The sequence below is a fragment of the Corvus cornix genome, chromosome Z (assembly GCF_000738735.6).
Source record: "Corvus cornix cornix isolate S_Up_H32 chromosome Z, ASM73873v5, whole genome shotgun sequence".
NCBI classification, from domain to species: Eukaryota; Metazoa; Chordata; class Aves; order Passeriformes; family Corvidae; genus Corvus; species Corvus cornix.
Window position 1 is genome coordinate 75007719 of NC_046357.1, and position 27175 is coordinate 75034893.

Genomic DNA, 27175 nt, shown 5'->3' on the forward strand with positions numbered 1-27175 from the left:
GCCGCGGTGCCGGGCGGAGCGGGTCCCTCATGGCTGTGTGCATGTGCCAGGCCGTGCTGCCGGCCCACGCCGGGCCCCGCGGCGAGCTGGGCGCGGGGCCGCTGCTGCGATGGATGGACGCCGCCGCCTGCCTCGCAGGTACCGCCAGGGGAGCCCGGCCCGCTGCTGGCCCGGCCCGGTGCCGGCCCGGGAGCGGGAGGGGACAGTCCCCGCCTTGGGGCAGCGGGAGGCTTGAGGGAAGGTTTCATCCCGTGGAGCGGGGAAAGGGCTTTGGAAGTTGCAGCGGGTGACAGGGTGGGGCAGGGTGGAAGGGCTCGCAGTGGTCATCCTGTCCCGCCTCGGGTAGCCCCAGAGCACAGGGCACAGGCTCGTATACAGACACTGCTGGGATAGCTCCGGGGAGCTCCACTCCACAGCCTCTCTGGGCAATCTCTTACAGTGCTCCCTGCAGAAGTTCTTCATCATAGAATCACAGAATATCCTGAGCAGGAAGGGACCCACAGGGATCACCCAGCCCAGCCCCTGGCCCTGCCCAGACCCCCCAACAACCCCAGCCTGGGCATCCCTGGCAGCGCTGTCCAAACGCTCCTGGAGCTCTGGCAGCCTCGGGGCCGGGACCATTCCCTGGGGAGCCTGGGCAGTGCCCAGCACCCTCTGGGGGAAGAACCTTTCCCTGATCTCAGCCTGACCCTCCCTGACACAGCTCCATGTTGAGGTGCAATTTCCTGGGCATTATTTTCTGCTCCTTGCCTTGTGTTGCATTGCTGGGCACCACCAAACAGAGCCTTATCCATGCTCTGACACGCCGTTTGGACATTTATACACGTGGATGAGGTCCCTTCTCACCCATCTCTTCCCGAGGGTGAAAAAGTGACCCAGCTCAGCTTTACCTCATGAAGAAGATGCCCCAGTCCCCCGGTCATTCTTGTAGCCTCTGCTGGACCCGCTCCAGGAGAACCACGTCTCTCTCGAGGAGCCCAGGGGATTTGGAGTCCATTTAGGAACAGACACCATGAGCTGTCAGATGGCACGGGAGAGCGGGGAAGGTGATGGGAATGTGAGGATGAGGAGAATTTTAAAAAGGAGCAGCAGAAGGGAAGAAGAGAGGTGGGAAAAGATAAGTAAGAAAGAAAAGTGCTAATTTAAGATTATTGGCACATGCGTGCTTAAAGGAAGGAAAGGTGCCAGTGCCTTGGCAGGGGATTGGACTAAATGGTCTCCAGAGGACCCTTCCAGCCCTAGCTATTCTGGGATTCTGTGGTTCTGTGAAACAACCACATATCCAACCAGCGTGCAGAGCACTCCATGTCTGACGTATCTCGGCTTCGAAAGCTTCTAAAACCTCCTCGCTGACTTGTGGAAGTAACTTGTGAGTGCCTGCTGTGAGCACAGGCTGCAGGGGAAGCGCGGCGAGAGCCGCGGCCGCTGCCAGCGAGCTGCGTTCCCCGTGCGTGCCTGACCCGCCCGCGGCGAGCCTGCGGCGTTCGGGGCTCCTGCCCTTGGGGCTCCTGCCCGTTCGGGGCTCCTGCCCGTTCGGGGCTCCTGCCCTTGGGGCTCCTGCCCGTTCGGGGCTCCTGCCCTTGGGGCTCCTGCCCGTTCGGGGCTCCTGCCCGCGGGGCTCCTGCCCGTTCGGGGCTCCTGCCCTTGGGGCTCCTGCCCGTTCGGGGCTCCTGCCCGCGGGGCTCGGGGTGGCTGTCCCCGGTGGCCGCGGGCTGTCCCGCTGCCTCTGCCGCCCGCAGCCTGCGCGGGGATCGCACAGACACGTGGGGACGCCTCGGCGGGGCAGCTTCCCCAAATGAGCACGCGTCTTTTTAGAGGTGTATGGAGGCGTGATTCGATTTCAGCCCTTCAGCGCTTTTTGAGGAGACGCTGTGGTTTCCCCTCATATTTTCAAAGGGAGCTCCTCAGATAACTGATATAAAATCTCTGATTTCTGAGCTCTCTTGTGATGCTCACTGAAAATACGGGGCTGCTTGGGAGAGAGAGCTCTTGCCTGTTCTGCAGTGCTGTTTCCCAGGCTTCCTGCCAGTCCACTCTAATGCTTCTGTCACTCAGGACTTTGGAGCAGAGGTTCCCTGTGTTTATACAGCTCCTGGTTCACTGGAGATTTATCTTCTGACTGGAAGCTCAAGGTGCTATGGTCAAATAAATCATATGTCATATTAACTTGCTATAAAAACTTAACTATCAGGTGATTAAATATTAACGATAAATAAGATTTTTACCTTTTCCAGGTTAGCTTTCATAATTAATACAAAAAGGGTGCATTCTTTTTCACAACCAAATGTATCCCAGGGAGATGAAGAACTGTTCATATTTAGGTAAAAATATTTCACAGCAGGTGAATTCTGGTTTTGAATTTTCTACATCTTGTGTGTTTTTATTTCATTCCTGCATTTTTGGTGCAACACTAATGAGACTGAACCGTGCCATAAACCAAATCCCTCCTGATGCGAGAGAATTTTCTAAAAGTCCTTGCAAGGAGTTTCAGAGATAAACTGAGACTTTTCCTGGAGTTTCAATGCTTCCAGGTAGTTGTTTATTAAGTCTTACCAGAGGAACAGAGCCACTAGCGTGACCCAGGTACAGCACAGAGCACAGAAAGCAGGAGTGAAGTCTAATTGTCAAGATTTACACGGCCTTTGAAAGATATTTTAAGCAATAGTTACTAAAAACGGACATTATTTTGACTTTCCTACCAATTATTCAGTAACACAGGCAGGAACTGCAGAATTCTCTATCCAATCATCCCAAACTACTTTGACTGCAGAACATGGAGTGGTAGAAGAAGGAGAAGAAGGTCTAGAGAACAACAACAATCCTCCATTTTGATATTTTTTATCTATTTACTACAAAGAGAAGCCTAAAACCTCTAAATTTTCACCCTGTGACAGTCTTACATAGTAGTCTATCACCTAATTCACACCACCGTATTTTCTAGTTCTTGTCTGACCGTTGGTAATTTTTTCCAAGGTTGGCGTTTAAAACAGTGTTGTTCAGGGGGGTAAGAACCCTTAAAAACAGGCAGAGAAATCCTCTCGGCACTCTGGGTTCCTACATCTCCCCCTCCTGTTTGAACCAAAACCACTTCCTTGACAGCTTTGTCTGTGGCTTGTCTAGCACAGTGGAGTATACAAGGTACAAATACTAATAGAATTACAACAATAGTTAAAACATACAAATCTGCCTTCAAAATTTTTCTCCATAAAGGTGTAAGGTCAAACCAATTGAACAAATCGTTCAACAATGATCCGCTTTCTTCTCCATTCCATCGTCTAATTGCCGTATACTTTAGTGGATGGATTTCGAATGATCCGACAAATTCATACAACACATACCTTCAAATTCTTCACATCCATGTCCATGCACTAATACAAGATAACCAATTGCTGCTCTGTTTTGCAGAGTCGCTTGTCTCACACTCTGAACATCAGTTAACATATCACTCAGTGCGAGAGAGACAGCATGAGAGTTCTTACTTAGCCAACAGCCCAATTGATCCAATTGTCTCAAGGCTGCTCCTGCAGCAGCACCAGGTAAAAGGAGAGCTGCAGAAAACCTTTGTCCAAAATTCCAAGCTGCAAATTTGTCATTACAATCAGATTTATATTGCTCAACAACTCTTTTCTCCCTTCTCTTCTGTTCTTTTATCATTTTTGCATTAGGCGTTAGCAAAGAAAGCTTTCCAAAGCTGCATGGACCGCCCTTGACATTTGAGGGGATTTCAGGCCAAATTCTGTCCCCACAAATGAGAAACATCCCTTGTGGCAGTTGCAGTGGATCCTGGTTGAACGGTGTGCTCATCTTTACTGTTGAATTGCACCAAGATGTTGCATTTCTATGTATTTTGTAATTTGGAGTGACATCTGATATCTTGTCTTTATTTGTTTCAACCCTGGAGAACTGAATATTACACAAAACTCCATTTTTATTGAACCAAGAATTTCCAATTCCTGAGGTTCATAAGGAGCCTCCAGAAGGGATTTGGTCCAAACACCCCAACTTTCCACTGGATTTGAACCGAATTGTGAAAGTTTTAGATTGGCATGTTTGGAAGGTGGCCATTTGTCTGCTGGTAGACCGACTAAACATGTTGAAAATGGCTTCTTTGGCCTTGAATGAGTTAGACAGATGGTATCTAAGCCTGATGCATTGGCCAAAGTCTCCCAGACATTTTCTTTTGGTTGTTTCACTGGGAAAGCTGCATTGCTTAACGCAATCAGTGAAATGATAAGGCACAAGTGTAACACCTGATTGAGCTTCATTCTCAACAGCTTTATCCCACATAGGAATCTCTGATCTGTAACACAACTTCTAACACACTCTTACATACAGAATTTACACCATTAACTTTCCCACTTTTTGCATAAGACTCCGTCCACAGTTCTTGCACAGAAGGACAACTGATGTCTGTGGCATCGACAGCAGTGTTGGCACTGATTCACACCTGCGTGCTCGCCTCCTTGTTCCCTGAGCCAGTTCCTGCTTGTTTCTGGACTTGATAAGGTTTCACGTTTTTTGCTGGAATCCACTTCGGTCCTGCACCTGTTGAGACACAAGCATACCCTTTTCCCCAGGTTATTAGTTGAAATGAACCCTTGATCTTTCCTGTCTGTAAATCTTTGATCAAGACTAAAGGATTTTCTCTCAATTTTGCCTGAGTACTATTTAAAAAATGCCTGACAATTGGTGGAGTAGGTTCTGCAAAGGAGCTATTCAAGAAGTTTAAAACATACAAAGCTTTGTTCAACCGCGTCTGACGCATAGCCTCAGTCCTTAGCCTCTCCTTAAGGACACGTACTTAGCTGCTTTCCACTGTTGTGACCACACCAATAAGCCAGTAGGTTTTTATCCTGTATCTCAGAATCTTCAGCTGACATAAAACTTCCACACTGGATTGCCCTAGCTGATGTTCCTGACATACTGTTTGGAGGGAGAATGATGAGCTTTCTGTGAGCTTTGTAACACTTTGTGACTCTTTTCTGTCCTTCAAAATGCTTGCTAAGGCTCTCTTACCAGAATGCTCATTTTAAGAAAAAGACCTTAGTTAGAGGTTTTCAAACTTGAGTAGGATAGTTGCTATCATCTAGTGTCATCTCCTGATGTTAGCCATAAACGTGAACACCCTGTACCACAAAATCATGATAAAACATGTTACCTTTAATCACATTTAGCATCTCTTTTTTCCTCAGGGGCCCCCTGCAGAGTTGCATGATGGTGTTCACGGGAAGAAGTGGGATCTGCTGTGTGTGGTCTCTGTCTGTCAGGCACGAGCCCACAGGGGTGTAGGTCCCTGCAGGGGCCGTGTGGTAACTGTGTGTCCCTGTGTCTCTTTTGAAGCTGAGAAGCATGCTGGGGTGTCCTGCGTGACAGCGTCCATGGATGACGTTCAGTTTGAAGAGGCTGCCAGGTACAAACCAGCTGACGACAGTCAGATGTTTTCATTCTGCAGATTCTTATTTGGGAGAGATAAACCAGGGCATTATAAAATGGGAGATAGCAGACCCATGAACTCACCACAGTCACGGGGCTAAGTCTCAAAATTGCTCTCTTCTACCTGTGATAGCCTGACCCACCTAGAGAGCAGATCCATTTCACAGGGCAGAAATAAACTGTTGTTACTTTGACTTGGCAGTCAAATGCCTGCTGAGATACTGATGGCCCGGTGATTCCTGGCTCTAGTGAATGCTGCAGGGCACTGCTTATCTCTGTTAAATAAGGAATACACACCTATAAAAGTTACTGTTATTAGTGTTTTTATTGTTGCCAGTTCTCTTTCTTAACATCTTCTTCTTTCAGCTCTTTTAGGAAAAACAGAAATGTTTTGCATTCACTGAGCACTGAATCGACTGAGTCTACAATATAATACAGGACTGAATTTGTTCCAACCATTTTTCATGGTTTTCAGAGGGATAAAAGACACTGTAAGAGGAAATAGGACCTTTATTCCTTAACCATGTCTTTACAGAAACTTAAAGCCATTACGTTGTGGGTTTTTTGTGGTTTCACACTGTGCAGTCTGGGAATTAATGAGTGCTTAGATGGGATAGACATGGTTGCACAGAGCAGTGCCCATGCAGTTATCGTGGCTGTGAATGCAGCAACACTGCCTGTCAGAGGTACAGCTGATGTCAGTTTGAAACTGTTCCTGGCATAAGTGTAAAATAAGCATCCACTCACACTCGTGATTGTTAGAGCAGTGTCCATTAGAGTAAGAACTAGAGTCACTAACAAAGAAGAGAACATGATCATACCGAATCTGAAACTCAAAAGAGAGTTTCTTGGTTTGTTTTACAGTATTGGAGTGCTTGTCCTGCCTGGAATTGCTCTGTGTTTTTAATTTTGTCCGTAGAAAAAAATCCTGTCTGTGAAAACTAATCAAAAGTCAGGGTAATATTTCCCTTTGAGGTGTAATAGTTCAGACTTAGTAGCTTCAGGGGACTTTCACGTCATTTCCTGAGAGCAGAACTGAGCTTCTAGAATATAATGAAAATGCTTTTCTTTCCAAATTTGTTTCCCCAGTTCTTCTTTCACTTGTAATACTAGTGTTCCATTTGTAACAAGAATTTAGGTATAAATCTTGTAACTGTGAAAGAGATTATTTAAGAAACTGCTTTTTGGTGTCAGGTTATCCCAAACATCCTGCTTGTAGGTCACTGTGCACTTCCTAAATTTTGCCAGATCTAGTTTATTATACAAACGTCTTGCATAAATTAAAAGAGCTCTTTGCTGCTCTCACTAGTAAATTAATAAGATGGTTTTTAAGGAAGTGACTTGGTGTAAGGTTTATTTACCTAAACCAGCTTACTAAATCTTCTGTAAGGATTAAGTCTTCTGTGCTTATTTCAGCTGAGATGTAAACAGAAATTGTCACAAATCTATATAGTTGAAAACTTGGTTTTATACCGTGATAACCTCTTCCCTGTCTGTGTAAACGCAGCAGTTCAGTGGTACTGATTTTCAGTTGCATCTGATTTTAAGTCACATTTATTTAAAATTTATTAGTGTTCCACGGGTGAATCATAGTCATTTCATTCGGATAGGTTTCTGACAGCTTTAAGTGAAAGTGTGGTGTTGTGTGACTTCTGCCCCTGCCTATCTGTAGTCACTGTTCTGAACACTCCTTTCTGGAAGGGAGCTGGTGGGTCCCTTAGCTGTGCAGTTGAGAACTACTGCCTTAACGGTTCTGCTTTTTCTTTGCAATGAATAATGCAAAAACTGTTTCTGGGCATCCTCTTCAGAAGCTACTGAGAGCTGCGTACCTGCAGATGGTCTCAGTTCTTTCCACTGACCATTTCCTCTGCCCCTTCCACCCAAAGGATTCCACCCGTGTTCTTGGGTGTGAACAAGAAAAAGAAAATTGCTGTGTAGTTTGTTGTTCCTGTCAGGTCCTATGAAGGAGCAGGTTTCCTATTTCCTATTTCCCATTCTAGTTCTGCAGAGGAATAAGCAATTTAAGTAAGCCTTTACCTTTAAATGTCAAAACTTTATTCATTTAAATTAGGAAGAAATTCTTCTTACTATTTTTTTCTATTAAACTGGGGTAATAACTGTGTGAAATCCTTTGTTGTGAAGGTTTTGTCAGTACCCAAGTGCTCTGAGTTATATTTTACTTCAGTCTTGGCTGTAATTAGCTCCACTTGGCCTGCCCCAGGACTGCTCTTCAGCATTTGTAACTCAGTTTGAATTCCCTGGAGGCAGTGGCCTGACTCCCATCTGTTCTGGCTGTGCCTCTGGCTTACCCTGCACGTTGTGTACTTTTACTTCCTGCTCAATGGGAAAACTTGAGGGCAAACTGCCTTCTTTCTACCCTCTCAGCACTGCTTAGAGTTAGGATTTGAGGGGTTTGGAAACAAGGTTTGCTCCTGTTATGAACATGGAACAGGTACTTTAGGAATTCCAGAAGGAAAGAAAGTATTTCCTCATTTAAATTGGATTTGATGATATAATGAAGAGAATTTAAAAGATAATAAATAATAAATTATATAATTTAAAAAATAATAATATAGTGAAATAATACTAGATGATAAAGTAAAAATTCTGTGTAGGTATATCATGTAGGTGAATGGGAAAGAGTAGTTTTCAGAGGGTTGATGTTAGCACAGAAGGGACAAGCAATCCTGTTCTTGGCCAAGACTTGGAACGTGAAGTCTTTCCCCGTCCTTTAGAGATGTCCAAGAGCACTTTTTGTCCTGGGGTTATCGCCTCATGTGCCTCTGTGCCAGGGGTGCATGTAGAGTGTATCTGACTGTTTCTGCAGCTAGATGTACTCAGTGATTTGGTGCAAGATGTGCTTTTGAGCAAAAGCCAAAATTTCTGGGTGCACCTGGGGGCCTGGAGCACACCTGACAGCGTACAGACACCAGCAGAGAGAAGGAATGTTGGCATTAAGGTTATGCTGTTCTCTGAGTGGCTGTAATTTTACTGACCAAATCTGATTGGTGAATAACAGTGTTAAATCGAAAACAGTGAGAAAATCACTTTTTTCAGTGTATTTTCAGTGCAGTGTGGAAGACACAGACTGATTAATGAGATTTTCCTCACTACTGTTAGGAGTGCCTCGAGAGGCAGATTCAATCCCTTATAAAGCTGCATGTTTGCATTCTATGAGGTCTTATTCTTCTTAACAGGGTTGGACAAATTATTGCCATCAGAACAAAGGTGAACAGAGCATTCAAAACCAGCATGGAGGTAAGAGATCATTACTCTTAATTCTAAAGATACTGAAGGAATAGAGCAGAGGTGGGAGCAGTAGAGGAGCCAGCAGGGGTCCAGATGTATTTGTTCCAGATACTTGCAGATATCTGAACAGTAACACTGCCTCATGAAACTGCTTTCAGAGTGTTACATTTGTGTGTTTCCTGTAAAATAATCCATGTCAGAGTAGAAACTGAGCCCCGAAGAACTGAAGCCTTTGGCAGGTGTAGTAGGCAGGATGGGATAGGTGGTGTTGGTCCAGGCCAGGTCCACTGAATACGTGGAGTTCAAAGCATTTTTGTAACTTCTGATACAAAAATATGTATCTCATGTGTACACATGTTCTTAGTCTTCATATTGTGATAAATCTGCAAAGCCTTGCCCAGTCACTTCAAATCAGAACTGAACCTTGGGGATGCTTTTTGTGCATTGTGCCTGTGTCCAATTCCCATTATTATTAATGGGAATGATGCATCACACAGGTAATGTATTCCAAAAGGTTCTAAAAATTAGAAAAGATCAGAAGTTTGGTGTATGTCAAGCCTATCCCACAGGATCAAATTCAGTATTTCACGTTCAAGTGTTTCGTTGTGTTTTGCACCACTAAACACACTTTTTTGCATGTACAGATCTTAGAATACTCAGATGGGGACTCCAAATGCCACACAAGTAAATGGAAGGAAATATCCATAAAACTACATCTGAGTGTCTTCCTGTTTTGTAATTTTACCGTACATGTGATGCTGAACATACATAAAAGTTGTTGTACTAAAAAACCTTTCAGAGTTCGGTTAACGTTGTGATGATCAGAGATGTATCGGTGATCAGAGCAATTTTTTAACCTTTTTCCACTAGGTGTAAGGGACTGGACATGATTAACTTGATAAAAACTGCACTGGTTTGTCTCAGGTCAGTTGACAACGATGTAAGCACCTTTTTTGTCTCCTTCCTCCACCACCATCTTCCTTGTAGGTTGGCATCAAGGTGACAGTGCAGGATGTTTTGACTAATGCCGAAAAGATTGTGAGTGTGGCATATGCAACATACGTGGCCAAACCAGATGGTGCTGGAAAGGTATTTCTCCTGTTTTCTCCTAAGCTTGGACTGATTGAGTTTCTTTGAAATAACCCAACTTTTCTGGTTGTGAAACATAGCAGAAGCACTGTTTATTCTGGTTGGTGATAGGAAAAATCATGAAGTCCAGACTTTATGAGGTAGAGTTTTGGGATTTTTTTCCAGTTCTCTGCTCTGAAATGGTTAGGTTGTTATTATTATTATTATTATTAATAATAATATAATTATTATTATTTCCATTATTATTATTGTTATTTCCATTTCCTTTTGCACATTTGTTCATAATAGAAGTGGGGTCTTTTTATGGGCTGCAGTATTCACAGAGGCAAGCGATGAAAGAGAGATCCTTGTGAGTCTCCTTGTGAATCTCTCTCCTCTTCAGAAGCTGATTGTAGGGTGGAGGCTTTTATCCTTCACTTTCCCTCTTGGGGAGGTTGTTCAGACATCGCTGTTCAGACAGAAGACATTATTTTTAAGCTAACTTCCAATCTAAATGGATTCGTTGCCATTTATGTTAATTAGTTTTCACGCCAGGGCTGTTTCTTCTCCCCAGTGTTTGGCTCTCTGGAGGTGTTCAGAAATCAGTCACGGTACTGTTGGCCTTCACATCACTGTGCCAGAGAGGCACAGTCCTTTTAGCGTTTCCTTACGAGAAAGGCCAAATACTCCTCAGATTCTCTGAATAAATTCCTTTTGTATGTCAAATTGTACTTTCTGGATCACGGATCTGACTTTCCTGTCTCATGGAATGTGTTATGACAGCACATCTGCCTGTTAAACATCCACTGCAGATTGGCAGAGCCATCCCATGATATATCCTATGATATATTAATATATCCAATCACTCCTGCTTTCTCTTCTGTGAAGATGTGGCACACTTTGGAGAAGAAAGTGATTGGAACAGTTTCACCAAAACTAAAGCCCAACTTGTCTCTGAAAGGCTAATGGCTAAATTGCTACCCTGATAGCACTAAAATTCTATCAAGTAAGAATTGTTTATTATTAGTTTGATATCATACTCATAATATCAACCTGTCTACCTTTTGCCTAGATCTCCAAGGAGATTAACTCAGGATTAAATTGGTGATGATTAACTAAGATTAGGCTTAAGACAGGAATGACCCAGAGGGAGTTTCAGAGTTCAGTTCAAATTCCATCACAAACTAAAGTCTCAGAGAAATTGAAGAATATTTTTTTCAAATCTGCTTTTCTGAAAACTGTTTCTGAAGTTGTACAGAGGGAATCCCAATACAGCCACCACCCTAATTTTTTTAGCTGAGCCATCTGGGAAAATCTAGGAAACTCTTGAAAAGGACTGGGAGGGGGGCAATGAATCTGCAAGAGGGTTTGAGGGAAGAGTCAAAAGCTGAGAAACGTTAGTGGCATCACTTCAAGATGCAAAATGTTTAATTTGTCTGTGGTGCACTGCTTTGTGCATTATTTTAATGTTCCTGAGGCTAGGCCTTCTAGACAAATCTCACATGTGATTGTGCAGTGACACCTGTGCTGTAGTTATCCAAAGGTAGTAATTTTCTTAAGCCAGTACAGGTTTGGATTCAGTTGGTCATTGAACTGACATACACAGGAATTTACACTGACACCACTGATCAGTGCAACTGGATTATTTTTGTAGTTCAAAAATTCAATCCTCAAACCTTCATATGAAGTTCCATCTTTTCCTGTCTTTTTTATTTTTTCTTTATTTTTTTCTTAAATGAGAACTGTCTTAAACACTGTGTGCTCTCATGGATGTTTGTATTTAAAAGCTAAAAGCACTTTGTCACTGAGTTTTAATGAATGACTCTGAAAGGATGATGCAGAATCTATTGAACTTTAAACTCTGTGCTTGTTTGTATTAATAAACTTGTCATCTTGGATAGTTGATAGGAAAAAGTTGCAGAAAATACTGATGCTGTTTTAAGTTCAAAAGTGTACTTTGTCATGATTGTGACATTCAGACCTGTTCTGGTTTTTTCCTTCTCATTTGCACAGGTTGAGTTAAAACCTGTACAGCTTGTGTCTACAGAAGACCACCTGGAGCACAGCCTGGCTATTGAGAGGAGAAGAATCCGTCTGGGCTATGTCCAGGTCTTTCAGAAGCTAATGCAGGAAAGCAATAAGGAAGGTGATTTCTGTACTCAGCATAGAAGGTGGAACAAAGACTTGTGGGCAGCTGGAAGGAAGGAAAAAAGCAGACGAAACATCTCCTAGGGGTTGTGGTATCAGGTGGAAAAGTCTGTGCCAGATTTGTGCTTAGAGGTACCAGAGGTGTGTTAGGCAGTTATTTTGATACACTGGCATTTCTTCGTCTTTCAGAAATTCCAGATTTAAAAATGCAGGGTTGAAGGCCAAGCATGCATTAAATAGATGTGCAATGCAGATCTTCACGTAGGTTCTGTGTGTGAGGTTTCACAAGCCACACAGAACTCTGCATTACAGCAATAAAGTTCTGGGACAGTATTTGTGATGTAGACAGAAGGATGAAATTCACTCAGGCTTATGGCCATGTCTTTGCCAGAAAGCAAAGTAAGAGCTATGTTTTGCCCTGACATTATTCCCAACAAGCAGGAGAAGTTTCATTACATAGAGGTCAAAACAGGTAAAAAAAGTTCGAAAAACTGAGCAAAGAAACAGGTTTCTCTTTATTTATGGCAGTAATTTCTGTTCTTAAAGAAAGTTGTGCTCAAAAGTTGTTGTGTTCCCCCACAGAAGAAATTAGAGCAGTTAAGAAAATATGCTGGTATTTGGAAAATCTGAGCGGTAGCTCCATGTATAAATAACAGACATTATGTGGTTTTACTGAGGAGAGATTAAACCTGTTATAAAAAAAATCTAGCCTTAACAATTCAGTACAACTTCATAGAACTGAAGAGTCTTGTTTGGTACAAGAAAACAAGCTATTTGTCTTCATGGTAACTGTCTCACAGGGTAGAGTTTAATAACCTGAGTGACAAATCAGAGGTCGATGGGTTCTGTCTCCACTGCCTTTCCTGGAAACTTGTTTGAAGGGTATTATTGTAGCACTACTTCACCTCCTTAAGGAGACAGAACAAGCAAAGTGGGGGAGGAGAGGGTACATTGAGTGTGCAGCCTGCTAGGTAGCAAAATAGGTACAAATCATACCCTGAAAGTGAAGTTTGTGTGATGAGTGGATCTTAGGGAACAACTTAAGTAGGTCCAAAGTACGAGTTAGTCATACGTTTCCACACACTTGTATAATCACAAAGTGAGTTAATTATGGCATAAGTCAATAGTACCATTCAGGTCAAGCAGCTCCTAGCACAGATAGGCACTTTTAAAATTACTTGGTGTAATCTCATGCCTGAATCTGTTCCTGCAAAACACCAAAGAAAAGAACAGAGATTAGAGTGAGGATGCATGGCTAAGCACTTGAAAGTGACATTAGAAATGCTCAGGTAACATAAAATGATCACTGGTTCAGATCCTCATTTCTCTCATCTGTTCAGTGTTGTCTCAGACAATCACAGGATTTGTAGCAAGTTATGAAATAATTGTGTCCTGCTCTAACCTTAATTAAACACATCTGTACAGGTGTCCATCACACACAGTGCAGAGTCTTTGACAGACGTTTGAGTCGCTGCTGAACTGCTCTGACAGCCCCTGTTGGAGCTGTGCTGGCAGCCGTGAACACACCCTGACAGAGTAAATGTTCAGCCTCTTGCTTCTCTTGCAAACCACAGGGCTCTTCTGTGCCTTTGTTTTTCTTCTTTTCACTGAGTCTGAAGCAAACTGCACGCTTCACTGGGTATGTTTTCTTCTGAAAGCATTCATTGATACACTGCTGCTGTGTTTCAGATACCTGTGAGGAGAAAGATGCACTTTCAACTGAACATACTCATGTGCAGAGCACTGAGCTTGTCCTGCCTCCTCATGCAAACCATCATGGAAACACTTTTGGTGGCCAGATCATGGCTTGGATGCAGACAGTGGCAAGCATTTCAGCAAGGTACTTTCCTACAGCATTTCTCTGCGTGTGGTTCTAAATGGGTGTGCTTTTAATGTTAAAGGTTTCACAGGGATTTATTTTATGAAGAATACAGACCCAGGCCTTAGTGACTGTTCCTCCTCCTCACATTACAGGAGGCCTTTGAACTATTTATGTGGTACATCTCCCACAGCATGCCGTGCCACTGAGAGTCAGAAATTACTCTGTTACATATGTAGGCCCTAAGGCAAAAGGGGCTGTGTTATCTTCCTGGGAATCTTTGCAGGTAGATGACACTGGATACAGGAGCAGAAACCCGCCCTCCTTGTGCTTGGTACAGTGTTTTAAAAGCAAAGGTTTTAAACAAAGTTGTTTAATAAGGATAAAACCAGTACTGACCCTGTATTAAGTGACATCCACAAATGAACAGCCTTCTGTAACTTAGTCTGCAGATCCTCATGATGCCATAAGAAAAAGAAGTCAGAGAAGAAGGATCTGCAGAAATAGGTTCTGTTTTGTTGGTGTGTACATAGAACGGATGTATAACCCTCAGCAAGTCACTTGACCTTTCAGTCCCACTGAGTTGCACATCCTATGGCTTGCAACAATTTTAGCACTTTAAAGAGCTCAGGCATCTTCAGGTAAAAAGAACAAAGTATATTTTGTGACACTGCTTGTCAGTGTGACCCAGACATATAATCATTTAATTCCTCTTCCCTGGAGTCAAACTGTATTTGTCTCCCTTCCTGTTCCTGGACACTGTACAAAGCTTCTTTGTAAGCACCACTCAAGTTTCAGTTTGAATTCTTCTTGCATACCAAGTGACCTAATTCACTGCAGGGATGTTAGATATGTTTTCCCTTTTTATCTTTAATAATTAAATGGCTTCTCTATTCATTATTCATATGGTTTTGATTTGTAGCCAGTGGTTTTACTGATAACAACAGATTTTCTGTAGTGGTTGGATAAACAACTTGTTTCTATAGCATCAGAGTGCACTGACCTTACCCCAGCGTGCAATTCCAATGGCTTGAAGGGACTGTTGCAGATTTTTGCCATAATATGACTCAGAATATTTACCTGTTTTCATCTGATAAATTTTACCTAGAGCAAGTCACATTTAGATTTTAAAAAGGAAGGAAGCATCAGCAAATGGAGTATCGAACAAAATTTTCTTTGAACTAATTAATGTCAAACATGATTACTCATGTTGAAAATTTCAGGAATAATAGCTGGTGTCAGAGGCTGTTTGAAAACAGAGATGTTAGTTTTTGCTTGAGAAATAACTACTCTCACTATGAACCTTTTGTGAGGCCACTCAGAGTTAGACCTGACCTTTGAGGGTGCCAGGTAAGAGTTTCTATGGCCACAGACTGTGATGGAGGAACGGAACTGGAGGGATAACCCAGGAAAAATAAATTTGTAAGGGCATTTTAAAGGTTACTCACTCTCCTTCTGGCTTCTCACCTCCCCACCATCTTTTTTTTTTGGCTGGCCAATACATGTAAATCTTGCAGATAGCAATAAAACTATTAATTTTCTCTTTTATCGTTTCTTTCTTCTTTGCCTCTGTTTTGTGAGTTCTTTTACTCAGAGTTCGAATTAAAATAGAAGAGCCCGGGAGTTTATCTTCGGACTTAGATGTTTATTACTTTCTTATCTATAGTACAGCTGCACGGGATGGGCCTCTTGGTTAACAAGGTGAAAGTGGCTCCAAGTTCTAACTTCCAAGGTCTTTTAAGGTCCAAATTACCCAATTATGGAATGCCAACTAATTTTTTTTTACTTATAATGCAGTAACTAACTATTCATGATCTGCAGTGCGGGTTTTTTGATCCAATACCAGAACACCCAGATTTGTGAAGAAGAAGGAGAAAAGAAGAAGAACAAATCCACACCCAAAATCCTCCATATTGTTACATATATCCCGTAAACCTAATTTTTCTACATCTCTACATATTCCACCCAGTGATATAACTTTTAACTACACAGCAGCAGCCTCAGTGTTACCACACAATTTGGGAAGCCTTTCCCAAGGTTTCAGGTCAAATGCAGTGTGCTTCTGAGGATCACTGTCTGTCAGCACTGAAAGGCTGAAATTCTCAGAACTCAGGGTTCCAACATAAAACCATTTGAATATTAGTAATATTAGCTTGAACTTGATATATACTTTCTTATTCCTTATGTTTGCAATAAAAGCATTCAGGGTGTACTCTTCCAGGAAAAAATGAATATTTAAGCCCATTTCTGGTTTGTTCCTCTCCTCATCATTATTGTGTTTGCATCTTTAGATTGAACATTGTAAACTAAATCAACGCTTAGCATTTTAAATCAGAAGAGCAAATTATTTTAATTTAATTACAAAGTAATTCAAATGTATTAGACTATTAAAGAGATGTACCAGTCAGTTAATTAGCTGCAGATAATTGTGTGCATTTAACAATACTGGTACATTAGTTGTGCAGTTGAGTTAAAAGCTAGGAGTGCTACAGAACTGTGTTTTCACATTTATAAACTTCACCATGGAACAGTCTATCCTCAGATGTGCACATGGGGTCCTTACTGAGAGCAGTGTGTTGCTTCAGAGGCTAAAAATAAATGGCATGTGCTGTATATTGTCCCCTCTTCCTGTGAAGCACAGACATCCTAGCAGAAAGTGAAGGGCTTTGACTATTTGTACAACTGATGAAGAAACCTGATTTTTGCCTGCTCCAGAGAGCTTGCAGACAAGATCCTATTAACACAGACTGCATCTGGCAGCCATGTGAGGGTTTTTTTATTCTCATTTCCTATCACACAAGCAGAAAGCATCTAAAAACAAGCAAAAAGTACAAATATTTAGACTAGGTAAACTGACGTGGCATTGTTTGGACACTGTCCCTGGTGCTTGGCCTTTCTGCTCAGGTTTCCTTTAATTGTTTAAGGGCTTTAAGGTCTGGCATTTTTACTCTGCTCAGAAACCTGCTCCCTGTGCAGTCCGACAGAAATTAATGAAACTGTGAGGTAGGTGGGTACTCTGTAGGTAAGGGATTCATGGTCTGGCTCTAAGAGAGGGTAGTCTCAAGCAGTGAGATTAATTGGTGTTTGTAAAATGTGTTGGAAAGCAAACAGCATGACATAAGAAGCTCGAGTTACATGCTCTTGGAGCTGAACATGCTAACATGGAGTACATCAGTGTAATTTAGTGACCTTTCAGGTCCTGCAAACCTTGTTTCTGCAGTCACCCCCCGCAGCTGTGCTTTTTAGCACAACTGTGTGTTTTGCTCTCTCTTTCTGTTTCAGCCGCCTCTGTCGTTCCCATCCCATCCTGAAGTCAGTCAACATGTTCAAGTTCTGGGGGTCATCCTTTGTGGGTGACCGCCTCGTCTTCAATGCCATTGTCAACAACACTTTTCACAACAGGTAAAGCTCCTCATCTCTTGTCTGCCTTGGCATCTCCAGCACCAGCCAACAGTGTGTGTTTCAGGTTTCATCAGCAGGATTTTCATTAGGGAATGAATTACTTTTCATGTGTAACTTGGAGGGATGTATCTATATCTGTAACTGCCTGTATGTGCTTTTTTTCTGTTTCACTTTTATCACTGGAAGATTTTAAAACAATTTTTCTCTGACTTTCAGTTTAAAGATCATTTGTCACCAAATCCCATTCCTGCAAACACGGACAATAAATATTGCTCTTAAATTCAGGGATTTTGAAGGGCTGAGTTTCTCCAAGAGATCCGATTCTTCAGAAGATGCCAGCTTGTTGCCAGGATTTTCCCATCTTGACATTTGTTGACAGATCTGGGTTCTGTGTATTGCTTATTTTTGTTAATGCTATTTAGCTACTGCCATCTTTTATTTTATTTCAGAAGTGTGTCTGTCCAGATTGAGTAATTGATTTGCTATGCTACAGAAGGTATTTGAGTCAGGCTTCCTGCACGCCTGGAGGTACTGCAGTCCTTTTTAGCATGTCTCAGGGCTGCTGCTGCGTCACTTGCAGCAGTTTAGTAATTAATTCAAACTTTCCTTTCAGCTTGGAGGTTGGTGTCCGTGTCGAGGCTTACAACTGTGAGGAGTGGATCAAGGCCCAGCCACGGCACATTAACAGTGCATTCCTCATTTTTACTGCTGTGAATGACAAAGGGGAGCTGCTCACCTTCCCCAGGGTCAAGCCTACAACACAGGTGAGCTCTCAGGAGCCGGATGGTCACCACAGCCTTCTGGGGCGAGCAAGGACCAGGCAGGGCACTGAAATGCATCTTGCAGGAGAGAAAAGCCCCAAATGAAATGTTTGCCCTCGAGTGAGAGGTTTGTTATTGTTAGCTTTACTATTCCAAAACTGAGAGGCTCAGCAGAGGGTCCTCATGACTAGAGATTCTGTGGTTGATGGGCAGAGAAGAATCTGATGTGTTTGGAGATTTTTCCACTTGTCTTTGTTTTGTGCCATTTCCACTGACTGTAGATGAAATTTTTAAGTATTCAGTGAACAGTTATTTTTATAAACCCTTAACAAAGATGAGAAATAGAGTGAATAAAGAAGTCTGTGGGAATCAAATCCCATGACATGGGTGGGCTTTTCAGTTCCTTTGACATGGAGATCTCAGTTTGTGTTTCCCTCAAAGTGGTTCATGAAGCACTTGGAGCAGTGTGAATGCTATTGTTGAATTATTTGCTGTGATGACACCTGTCACTAATCTTCCTGTTCCACTTACAAGAATTTTAGAGAGCCAGTGTAGGCAGAAATTAAATGATTTTTTAACATCAGGGACCTTATTTTTTATAGGATGGCAACTAGACAAATAAATCAAGGTTTCTTATGTACAGTAAGTTGCACTATTGCTCATTGCAGGCTGTCCCAAGAGGAAAAACGGACTTTAAAAAATAAAATCTCCATTGTGCTTTGAACACCAGATGATGATAAATTGGGTTAATAGTTTATTTGGTGGGTGGCACATTTAGAAAGAGTGGAATGTGTGTGGTGCACTGCCCAGCTGCCACTGGTTTAGGACCAAAAAGCACTAAGAGGATGCTAGAATGATACAACTCTTCTATCACATTGGTTATTTTTCAAATTTCAGGGAATAGTGCTGAGGCAAAAAGTAAACCACCAGTTTACTTGGGTTAGTCTGTGGAAAGCTCAATACACAAAGCACTGCTCTTTATTTGCCTGTATTATTTCTCTGGCATTTGCCCATCTGTAATTAATAATTTTTAGTTGTCCTTTTTCAGACTTTGTTCAAAAATAATGAGATGTTTTATTCTCTGGTTCACTTTTCATACAGGATGCTGTGAGGAGGTACCACGGAGCAATTGCCCGGAGGAGAATTCGACTCACCAGGTATAGCTGGGTCACTGGCAGATCTTAATTTGAAAACTTAATTTTATAATCCTCCAAATAAAGTAAGTGAACTCTCTTTGACATATATATGGCTGTTTCATGGCTTAAATGTCCAAATAATTTTTTTTTCATTGCCATGGAAATTATTAGAGTCTCCTTGTCTCAAAATTACTTTCCTCTGTAGGTTATATTGTTTCACCATCTTTCTCAGAAAGAAAAAGCAGTTATTCAAACCAAAAATTGATAAAAGTACCTGTATTTAGAAGACACTTAAGCCTATACAAAGTGATTTTTCCTAGCATATACAGAAGTGAGTGTAAAGAACCAATTCATGCTACTATGTCTCTTTTTAATTATGTTTTAGAAAATGCATGCTGTCAGCTAAAGGAGACAAGCCTTCTGATGCCTGGGAGACAGGCAACCAGGTAATCTGTAGGTGCATAGAAAGCTGTGTTTGTGCACCGTTTGGGGTGGGTGAAACAGCTGTTCAGGCTGTGGCAGTACAGGTGGACCCTCTGCACTGAAGTGTTGTGGTGGTCATGGGGAATGGATGCATGTGTAACACAATGAAATTTCTCTTCTAAAAAAGGAGAGCAGATGATTGACTGCTGATGTAAGAGTAAGTTCAATACAAAGGATAAAAAAAAGCCCTTAAAATAGACGTATACAAGTGGTCCCTTAAGGTCTCCTGCAGATTTATCCCTCAGTGTCCCCAGCTGTTACAGAAGCTGAATTCTCCTGTAGAGGAAGTAGTTTGGGGTTTTGTTTCTTGTCTTTCTCCAGCCACTGAATAGCTAAGAAATTGCTGTGAGGAAACCATTTAGCAAGTGCTAAAAGTGGGGGGAGAGATAGCAACAGAGATATGAACATTGGAATAGCATAAACTTTGTTTCTATGGAGAGAGAGGTGAAATCAGGTGTTCATTCCCAGATACCCTGCACCAGGTGACTGGTATCTCTGCTTTGGACATGCTGGGCCATTGGCTGTGCTTGTGTCTTGCCAGTGAATGGTGTTGAACCTGAATTTTGGTGGATTTATAGACAACCTAAATGTTGTTTCAGTGTCCAGGTTTTGTGGCTAAAGCAGCATTTTTTTTTCTGCAGAACAATGAATGAAAATATGCACACAATGATAAAAATGGCTTGCTTAAGATTTATTTCCTGTGAAATCAAAGCCTGTCAGAAAGGACTCTAAGGCTGTATTCTCTTCATACAGTGGTTAAATGAGAACTGCATCCACTGTAGCCAAGCAAAAATAATGGGTGTATTTGCACTTTCTTTGCTGTGAGCCTGCTGTGTAAAGCAATTGCCAAGATGGACCCAGCTTGGTAGCAAAGAAGAGGTTAATTTTCGTGTAATTACTGCAGAGGAAGATGGACAAAACCATTAATTCAGTGGTCTGAGAGGTTATCTGTATTGTCTCCCTGGTGGTCAAAGTTGTTCTGCACGGCTTTATAACTGGAGAAGCAGAAAATAGTGTTTTCTTGTCCTTTAATTAATATTGTTTTGCCAACAGCCATGTGCGTGCATAAGGAAGCCACTGAAGAGTTTTAATTCAGAAACTACTGAAGTGTGTTTTCACTTACAAGGAAAATAAACATTTATTTGCAGTTGAAGCGTAATGATAGAAAGAAGAACACCTCATTTCTGCAATGTTTAGTGAAATGTACCTTTACCCCTCCATTTTCAGACATGTGTCTTGTGTTTCAGGCATATTTGAGTTACAGCAACATAGCTGCACTGACACACCTGGCAAGAAAATCGGGATGGGACATAACCAGGACCCTGGATAATGTAAGTGCAGAAAAAAAATCACAGAAGTCTGAAAGGAAAGCACCCCTCTGTTCTTGAATTGGCGTTAAAAATCCAAAATCAGTAAGGAAACGTGTGTAAACCAGTTCTAGCAGAGGAAGATTCTGCCAGGAAAAGCAGAAGAAAGTTAAGGGCAAACCTGGTGTTACCCCAGTGCAGTGTGTGTTTTCCAGACAATGGAGAGACATCAAGCATCTGCCAAGGCTGGGGTTCTGAAATGTGGGTAGTGACTCTCAGTTTACTTCAAGATCATGTTGTTCCAGAGGTGTTTTGGGACAAGAAAAGACTTTTGCAGTATTTTAGTCTGACCTCCTGTGCATCACAGGCTATGAAACACTGCTTAGTGACTCTTGCATGTAGACAATAAGACACCTGAGTAAGAGCAGATACAATAATAAGGAATTCCAGTGATGGCAAATCTGCCAGTTCCATGTGTAGGTCGTTCCAGTGGTTAAAGACTTTCAGTAAACACTGCTGTGCCAAATAGACAATGGACAACACTGGTGCTGGGAAAAGCAAGCTTGAACCAGCTCATGGAGACAGGCAGAGGGAACTGGGTCGTTCATCCTGGGAAAAGAAGGCTTTGGGGAGAGCTTGAAGCACCTCCCAGTGCCTAAAGGGGGCTTACAAGAAGTCTGGAGAAGGACACCAAAAGGGGGAATGACCTTAAGCTTCAGAGGATTTGTTCACTTATCCCTGGAACTGGAATGACCCCAAGCTGACTGACAATTTTTGAAGGTAAAAAATGGCACTGTGATGTCTTTGACACAAAACCACAAGACTTGTAAGGCTGTGGAGATAATTCAGCCTTGCTAATGTTCACATAGCAGAGAGGTGTTTTGACAGCTGCACCTCCTGCTTTGTTTTGTGATTTCTCAAGTCTAGAAGACTCCTAGAACAATGTGATTTCTGTTCTGTGCCTTAGAGGAATATTGATGCAGACCTCCTGTAGGTGGTTTTTAAAGCTCTTAGGCCTTTAGTTTTACACCAAACTTTCCTTCAGCAAGGTGCTTGCTGGATTATGTTGTGATTTATTTCCTCTTCCAAGACAGGAAAATCCAGAAAAATACAGAATCTGTGTTGTTGCACAAATGCAGCATAACCAAAAGATCGTTCATTTTTGATACAGCAAAAAAACCCCAACAAAACCTCAGCAGTGATGATGAACCTTATGAATTTTGTATTACTTGGAAATGAAAATCTGTTAAACTTTCCAGGATTTGAGAAGCAATAAAGCATGTGTATTTGGGAATAAAACCTTCTAATTGTAAGCATTCTGTTGTACCCATCTTCTGCCATTATATGGGGTTTGTGGGAGGTGCCAAACCCTCTTTTGTGTGCACATTGTTATGTACAGGTTATTCCTTTTGAATTCTCTGTGTTGGGATTTAGGCCTATAGAAATAGACCCAAGATAATCAAGACAAGGATAGCACAGGTGTGGGACAAGAGATGCAAAACTATGTTTCTAAGTAGTTATTCAATACGTCATTACTTCTGGGTGCTCTGCTTCACAGAAGAGAAAAAGGGAGAAAAAGAAGGATATTTTGGAAAGGGAAGTTACTCCAGAGGCAGTGGGCCTAGGCCAAGGTGTGGCTGATTTGCCTGGACAAAGGCATCTGGAATTTCACAGGAACTCCTGAGAAAATCTGCTCGAGTCCTAAATGTGTAGGATTACGCATCTAAGTGTTTATAGTAATCATTCCTTGTTTTTAATTCATGCTGGCTTTTTTTTTCAGGTGAAAATCTGGACCCACGAGGAGGGTGCTGTGCTGTCCTTCAAGGTGGAGATGCAGGTGAAGGTTCCGTCGCACGTCGCCTTCTCCCTCTTGTCCGACTTCAGGCTCCGCCAGCGCTGGGACAGACACTTCCTGTGAGAACCTGCCTCTCCCTGGGGCTCTGAACCCCCTGAGCACCCCTCTTTTCTGTCACACACACTCCTGATGTGCTGGAACTTTGCTGCGTCGTTAGGAAGAAAGCATTCTAAGAATTTGACATCAAGGGTTCATTAGTCAAAGTATGGATTTTGGTTTTTTAGTGTAGAAATAAAATTCGGTTTGTGCTTAGTCTGGTTCGAAAATACAGAGTGCTCTGTCAAAAGAGAGGGATGGGACAGAGGTCATCTTTTCTGAAATGAGCACAGTTCCATCCTAGACATGTGTGTGTTAAGAGTAACAAAAACCCAAAATGAGTAAAAAAAGAGAAAGTTAAAAGTAAGAACCGAGGTGGATATATTGTGCGTGCTAACTTTAAAAATTAAGGAAAACCTGGATTCCTTCATGTTTGTGCTGTTTGGGACACTGATCCTCAGTTTCACTGTCCAGTCAAAGTGAGAAATCAAGAAATGGGGTTCTTCAAAATGCGTATTTTCAGAAAAATAACATGTTTGGAAGTCTGTCTGATTGGAAATGGGTTTTGGAATGGCTCTAAAAGGTGTTTGAGGTTTTCTATTTACCTTTTATGGTGTACAATAGTCATTAGAGACAGTTGAGTTGAAATTACACTAATTTGATTTGGTGAAGCATTTCCAGTTAGTTATTCCATCCTGAAAGATTTTTACCAGAGGGTGGAAGTGGAATCTTAGGGATATTTGAAAATCTGCAATCTCTACTGAATTTACAGCTTGTAACAAATGAAACCTAAAGAAATACTGTTGATGAGGTGTTGCAGAAAACCCCAGTTTTTCTCTCTGTCTGCCTTGCTGCTGGAACATGCAAATGAAAGGTTCGGTGTTAAGATGGAGCCGTTTGCACTGCATTTGTGAAGGAGATGCTGCTGCACGCACCAGCGCCTGACCTGTGTGTGAAATGTACTTACAGGACGTGCGAGGTCCTGCAGGCTGTGAGCGAAGAGGAGAAAATCTATCGCCTTACAGCTCCCCCCACGACGGGCCACAAACCCAGAGACTTTGTGATCCTCGTGTCCCAAAGGCAGCCCTGCAGGCCGCAGTGAGTATGGCTCTGACTGTAACTGAGCTCTTTGGGGCCACATTCTGGAGTCCTGTGACCGGGATCTGTCCCTGGCTGACAAAGGTGGCCCTGTGCTTTTTAAGGAGTGAGATTCCTATGTTGATGCCTGAGTTTGTACAACCAGATTAGCTTTGCAATGTGAAGGTGCAATGAAATAAATCCAGATCAGCATGAATTTTTAGTGTAGTCCAGTATTGATTCTTTGATAGTGACTTTTGGGAGTGGTCTACCAGGAGGGCAAATTGGCCAAAATTTGAAATGGGCAAGTTGGGGAAAAAATCATGTCCCAGAGAGCCTGTCAGTGGGCTGAAGCACCTAGATGGGAGTTTGTCTTCTTGTTTGTTTGAAGTGACTTTGTACTCCCATTCAATGTAATTACAGAGTTTTTACTTAGTCAAGGAGGTGCTTGAAACCTCACACATTTATTGTGTCTGTAAATTCTGCCAAGTCCCTTGCTCAGTTTAACATACAGTGCTTTTTAAAATTTTATTATTTTGTATTAGATTTCCTTTTGTTCTTACATAGTGAAACATGGGCAAATGGGACCATTTGATGTATCTTACCCTTCTTTATTCTGTTTCTTTTCTCACATTCAGTAATTCTTCAAGTTAACAGTAAGTAAAAGGCAGTATTCTGTACTGGGCTTGCTTTCCACCCATGAGGGTTCTGAATGAGTTTGGATACCTTTACTGTGGCCACACTATGAACCCCCTGGGTAAGGGTTGTTCCCTGATTCTGTAAACATGGGCTGAGGAGAGCAGGGTAAATTAAAAAGAACAGGAGGTGGGGGATTGTTCTCTGGCTGCCACAGAGGTCTCCTGGACTGGAGTCTGTGGTGAAGCCTCGAGGAGACTCAGCTGGGCCCAGGCTTTCAATCAGATCATTGAACACACAGGAGCTTCTCTGCCCTCCTGTGAAAATGACATGTAGTTACTTCCATGCATGTTTTTAACAAGAGGAAGGTGATGCTTGCCCTTGCCCTGCAGGGAGCCCTACATGGTGGCTGTGAGGTCGGTGACCCTCAGGGCGGTGCCCCCGAGCCCAGAGTTCTGCAGGAGTGAAATCCTCTGTGCTGGGTTTCAGATCCACAGCAACGGCAGCAGCTCCTGCACTGTGAGTAGCCCTGCAGGGCCCAGCTGTGCCCCTGCCCTGTGCCCCCTGCCCTGTGCCCCCTGCCCTGAGGCTGTCACCTCACCTGACCTGACAGTCTGCAAAGGGAACAGCAAAATACCTCCAAAAAGAGAGTTCGGTCTGGGTGTGTGGAGTCTGTCTTGCCCAGCTTTGGCCAATCTGACTGTTAGAAATGAGGTCTAACTAAGCACTGCAGGCTGCCTTGCCCCTCCAGAGTCATTCATTGAGTCCTAAAATACACCTCTAGAGGGTGTGCCATAAACTGGTCTTTGGTGGTGTGTCTCTCTTTTCAGTAAGGTCAAATAATTACTTCAAAGTACATTCCTCACCTGAATTTTCATATGCCAGGAATCACACAAACTGAATCCCACCTCTAGACCCATGCCAGACTTATTTACCATGGAAAGGCTAAAACCTCTCCATTTAAAAAAAACACATTAATGAAAACTTTCAGCAGCTCTCCATGGCTGCAATTCCTTTTTTTCAGGCAGCAGCTTTGTTCACAAAGCACACATATTTAACATGTTGTACGCAGTGTTTCTTCCTGCACTGCTCTGTACATTTACCTGCAGATGCTGGAGGATCTGAGAGCAGGGAGGACACCCAGATCACTGGAGTGCTGTAAAAAAGGCATGCTTTTTGCAAATTATTACCTTCAGTTTCAGAAGCACTGTGTGCTTCTATTCACATCCATAAGAACTGTGATACTCATCCAGGCTCTGCAAAAAAATGGCTAGCTTGCAATCCATAGGCTTTTTTGTTTCATTTACTTTTGTTCAAACAGGTGTGTTACTTCAATCAAGTGACATCAGGAGTTATGCCTTACTTAGCTGCAAATCTTACTGGGTCATCAAAATCCATTGAAGACACTGCTTTGGAATGTATAAAGTTCTTAGAGCTGAAAGACAGCAAGTGCTGAAGTTAAAAACAGATTTCTGAAGGGGCATCTGAAGATTATCAAGCAGTTCTGGTTTAAATTCCTGCAAGGGTGTTGAGCATGCTTCTGTAGGTTACTTACTTCGGATCACGTAGCCAGTACTGGGCTTCAGCCTGGGAATACGTGGTACAAGCATTTTCTATCAAACCAAGCTTAGGCCTTAGGCTCTAAATTCAACTTTTAATTTAAAAAAGATTAAGGGGCAGATTCTGCTTTTGATTGCATTAATGAATTTTATATAAATGGAGGCAGAACTCGGCTCAGTAGAGCTGTAGCTCATGAGACTACTCCACTATTTTAATGTTACATTGAACAGAGGGGCATCCAGGCAGTTTTAAATCTGTAAATACCACCCATTGTAATCTGTAGAAACCAGTGCTACCAAGTAGCTTTGCCAGTGCTCTGACCTGGCACTGCAGGTCCTTGCACACCCATTATTTATAAACTGGTAACAGCCCATGTAAATTAGTGTTTGCTAATGTCTGTACTTCAGTACTTGTCAGTTTCTCTGTGACTCCCAATAAATTGTTGTTTCTGAGGTGACAAACTCACCACAGATTTCATTACAGTGTTTGGGTGTGCAGAAAGCTGCCCTGCAGTGGTGGTGGGTTCTGCAGGAGAGCCGTGAGCTCCAGGCTCTGTGCCAGGCTGCAGCAAACACACAACAGCAACCCCTGCATCCGCTCCTCGCAGATGAAAAGGGGGGGATGGCTCCAGAGGCTGGACTGTGGCTGTGTCTGTTTTGTTTGCTGCTCCTGTTTAAGTTCCAAGAGGCCTGGTCAGAGGAACGAGGGTGCTCATCAGCATTTGGATCCTGGCGAGGACCTGCGGGTGAGGGATCAGAGCACGTGAGGTGCAGCACTGCCACTTGATGTCACTGCAGTGTCACCACTGCCAGGGTGAGAGCTCTCAGGGCTGGCAGAGGTCCCAGTGAGCACACCTTCAGATGGAGCTGCAGCCACTCCAGAGCCTGCTGCAGGGATTTACAGGTTGAGAACACGCCGGCAGGGTTTGCATCGGGGAAGCGCAGCAGGGGAGGCACCGAGGGGAGCCCTGTCAGCCCCGGGGGTGTCACCCCACCTGTGTCCCCCAGCCTGTGGCTCAGCTTGGGTACAGCTCTGCCTGCTGCTGAGCCACAGCGCCGGGGTGTGCTTCGCCCAGAATGCAGGGACCAACACAGCTCCTGGCCTCTGGCTGGGGAGCAGTGACCACAGACCCAGCTCCGATTCTGCATCGGTGTTCCCATCACACGGATGAAGTGCAGTGCCTCATTCTGGGAGCAAGGGCAGCC

The 27175-nt window shown here is 42.9% G+C and overlaps 1 protein-coding gene across 1 annotated transcript; it reads left to right on the forward strand.

Moving 5' to 3' along the window:
- ACOT12 (acyl-CoA thioesterase 12) lies at positions 1–26447 on the forward strand. Its single transcript, XM_039566483.1, has 15 exons — positions 1–138; positions 5341–5410; positions 8631–8691; positions 9670–9771; positions 11764–11896; positions 13588–13738; positions 17000–17119; positions 17733–17883; positions 18982–19037; positions 19402–19462; positions 20747–20830; positions 22587–22720; positions 23667–23795; positions 24803–24929; positions 25732–26447. Exons 1-15 carry the CDS (start codon positions 30–32, stop codon positions 25864–25866), a joined length of 1623 nt encoding a protein of 540 aa, XP_039422417.1. The 5' UTR covers positions 1–29; the 3' UTR covers positions 25867–26447.
- Positions 26448–27175: the final 728 nt, after the last annotated feature.

Coding starts and splice junctions, on each gene's coding strand:
- ACOT12 (XM_039566483.1), top strand. CDS start 30: ATGGCTGTGTGCATGTGCCAGGCCGTGCTGCCGGCCCACGCCGGGCCC. Junction 9,772..11,763: donor AACCAGATGGTGCTGGAAAG/GTATTTCTCCTG, acceptor TCATTTGCACAG/GTTGAGTTAAAACCTGTACA. Junction 19,038..19,401: donor AGGAGAATTCGACTCACCAG/GTATAGCTGGGT, acceptor ATTATGTTTTAG/AAAATGCATGCTGTCAGCTA.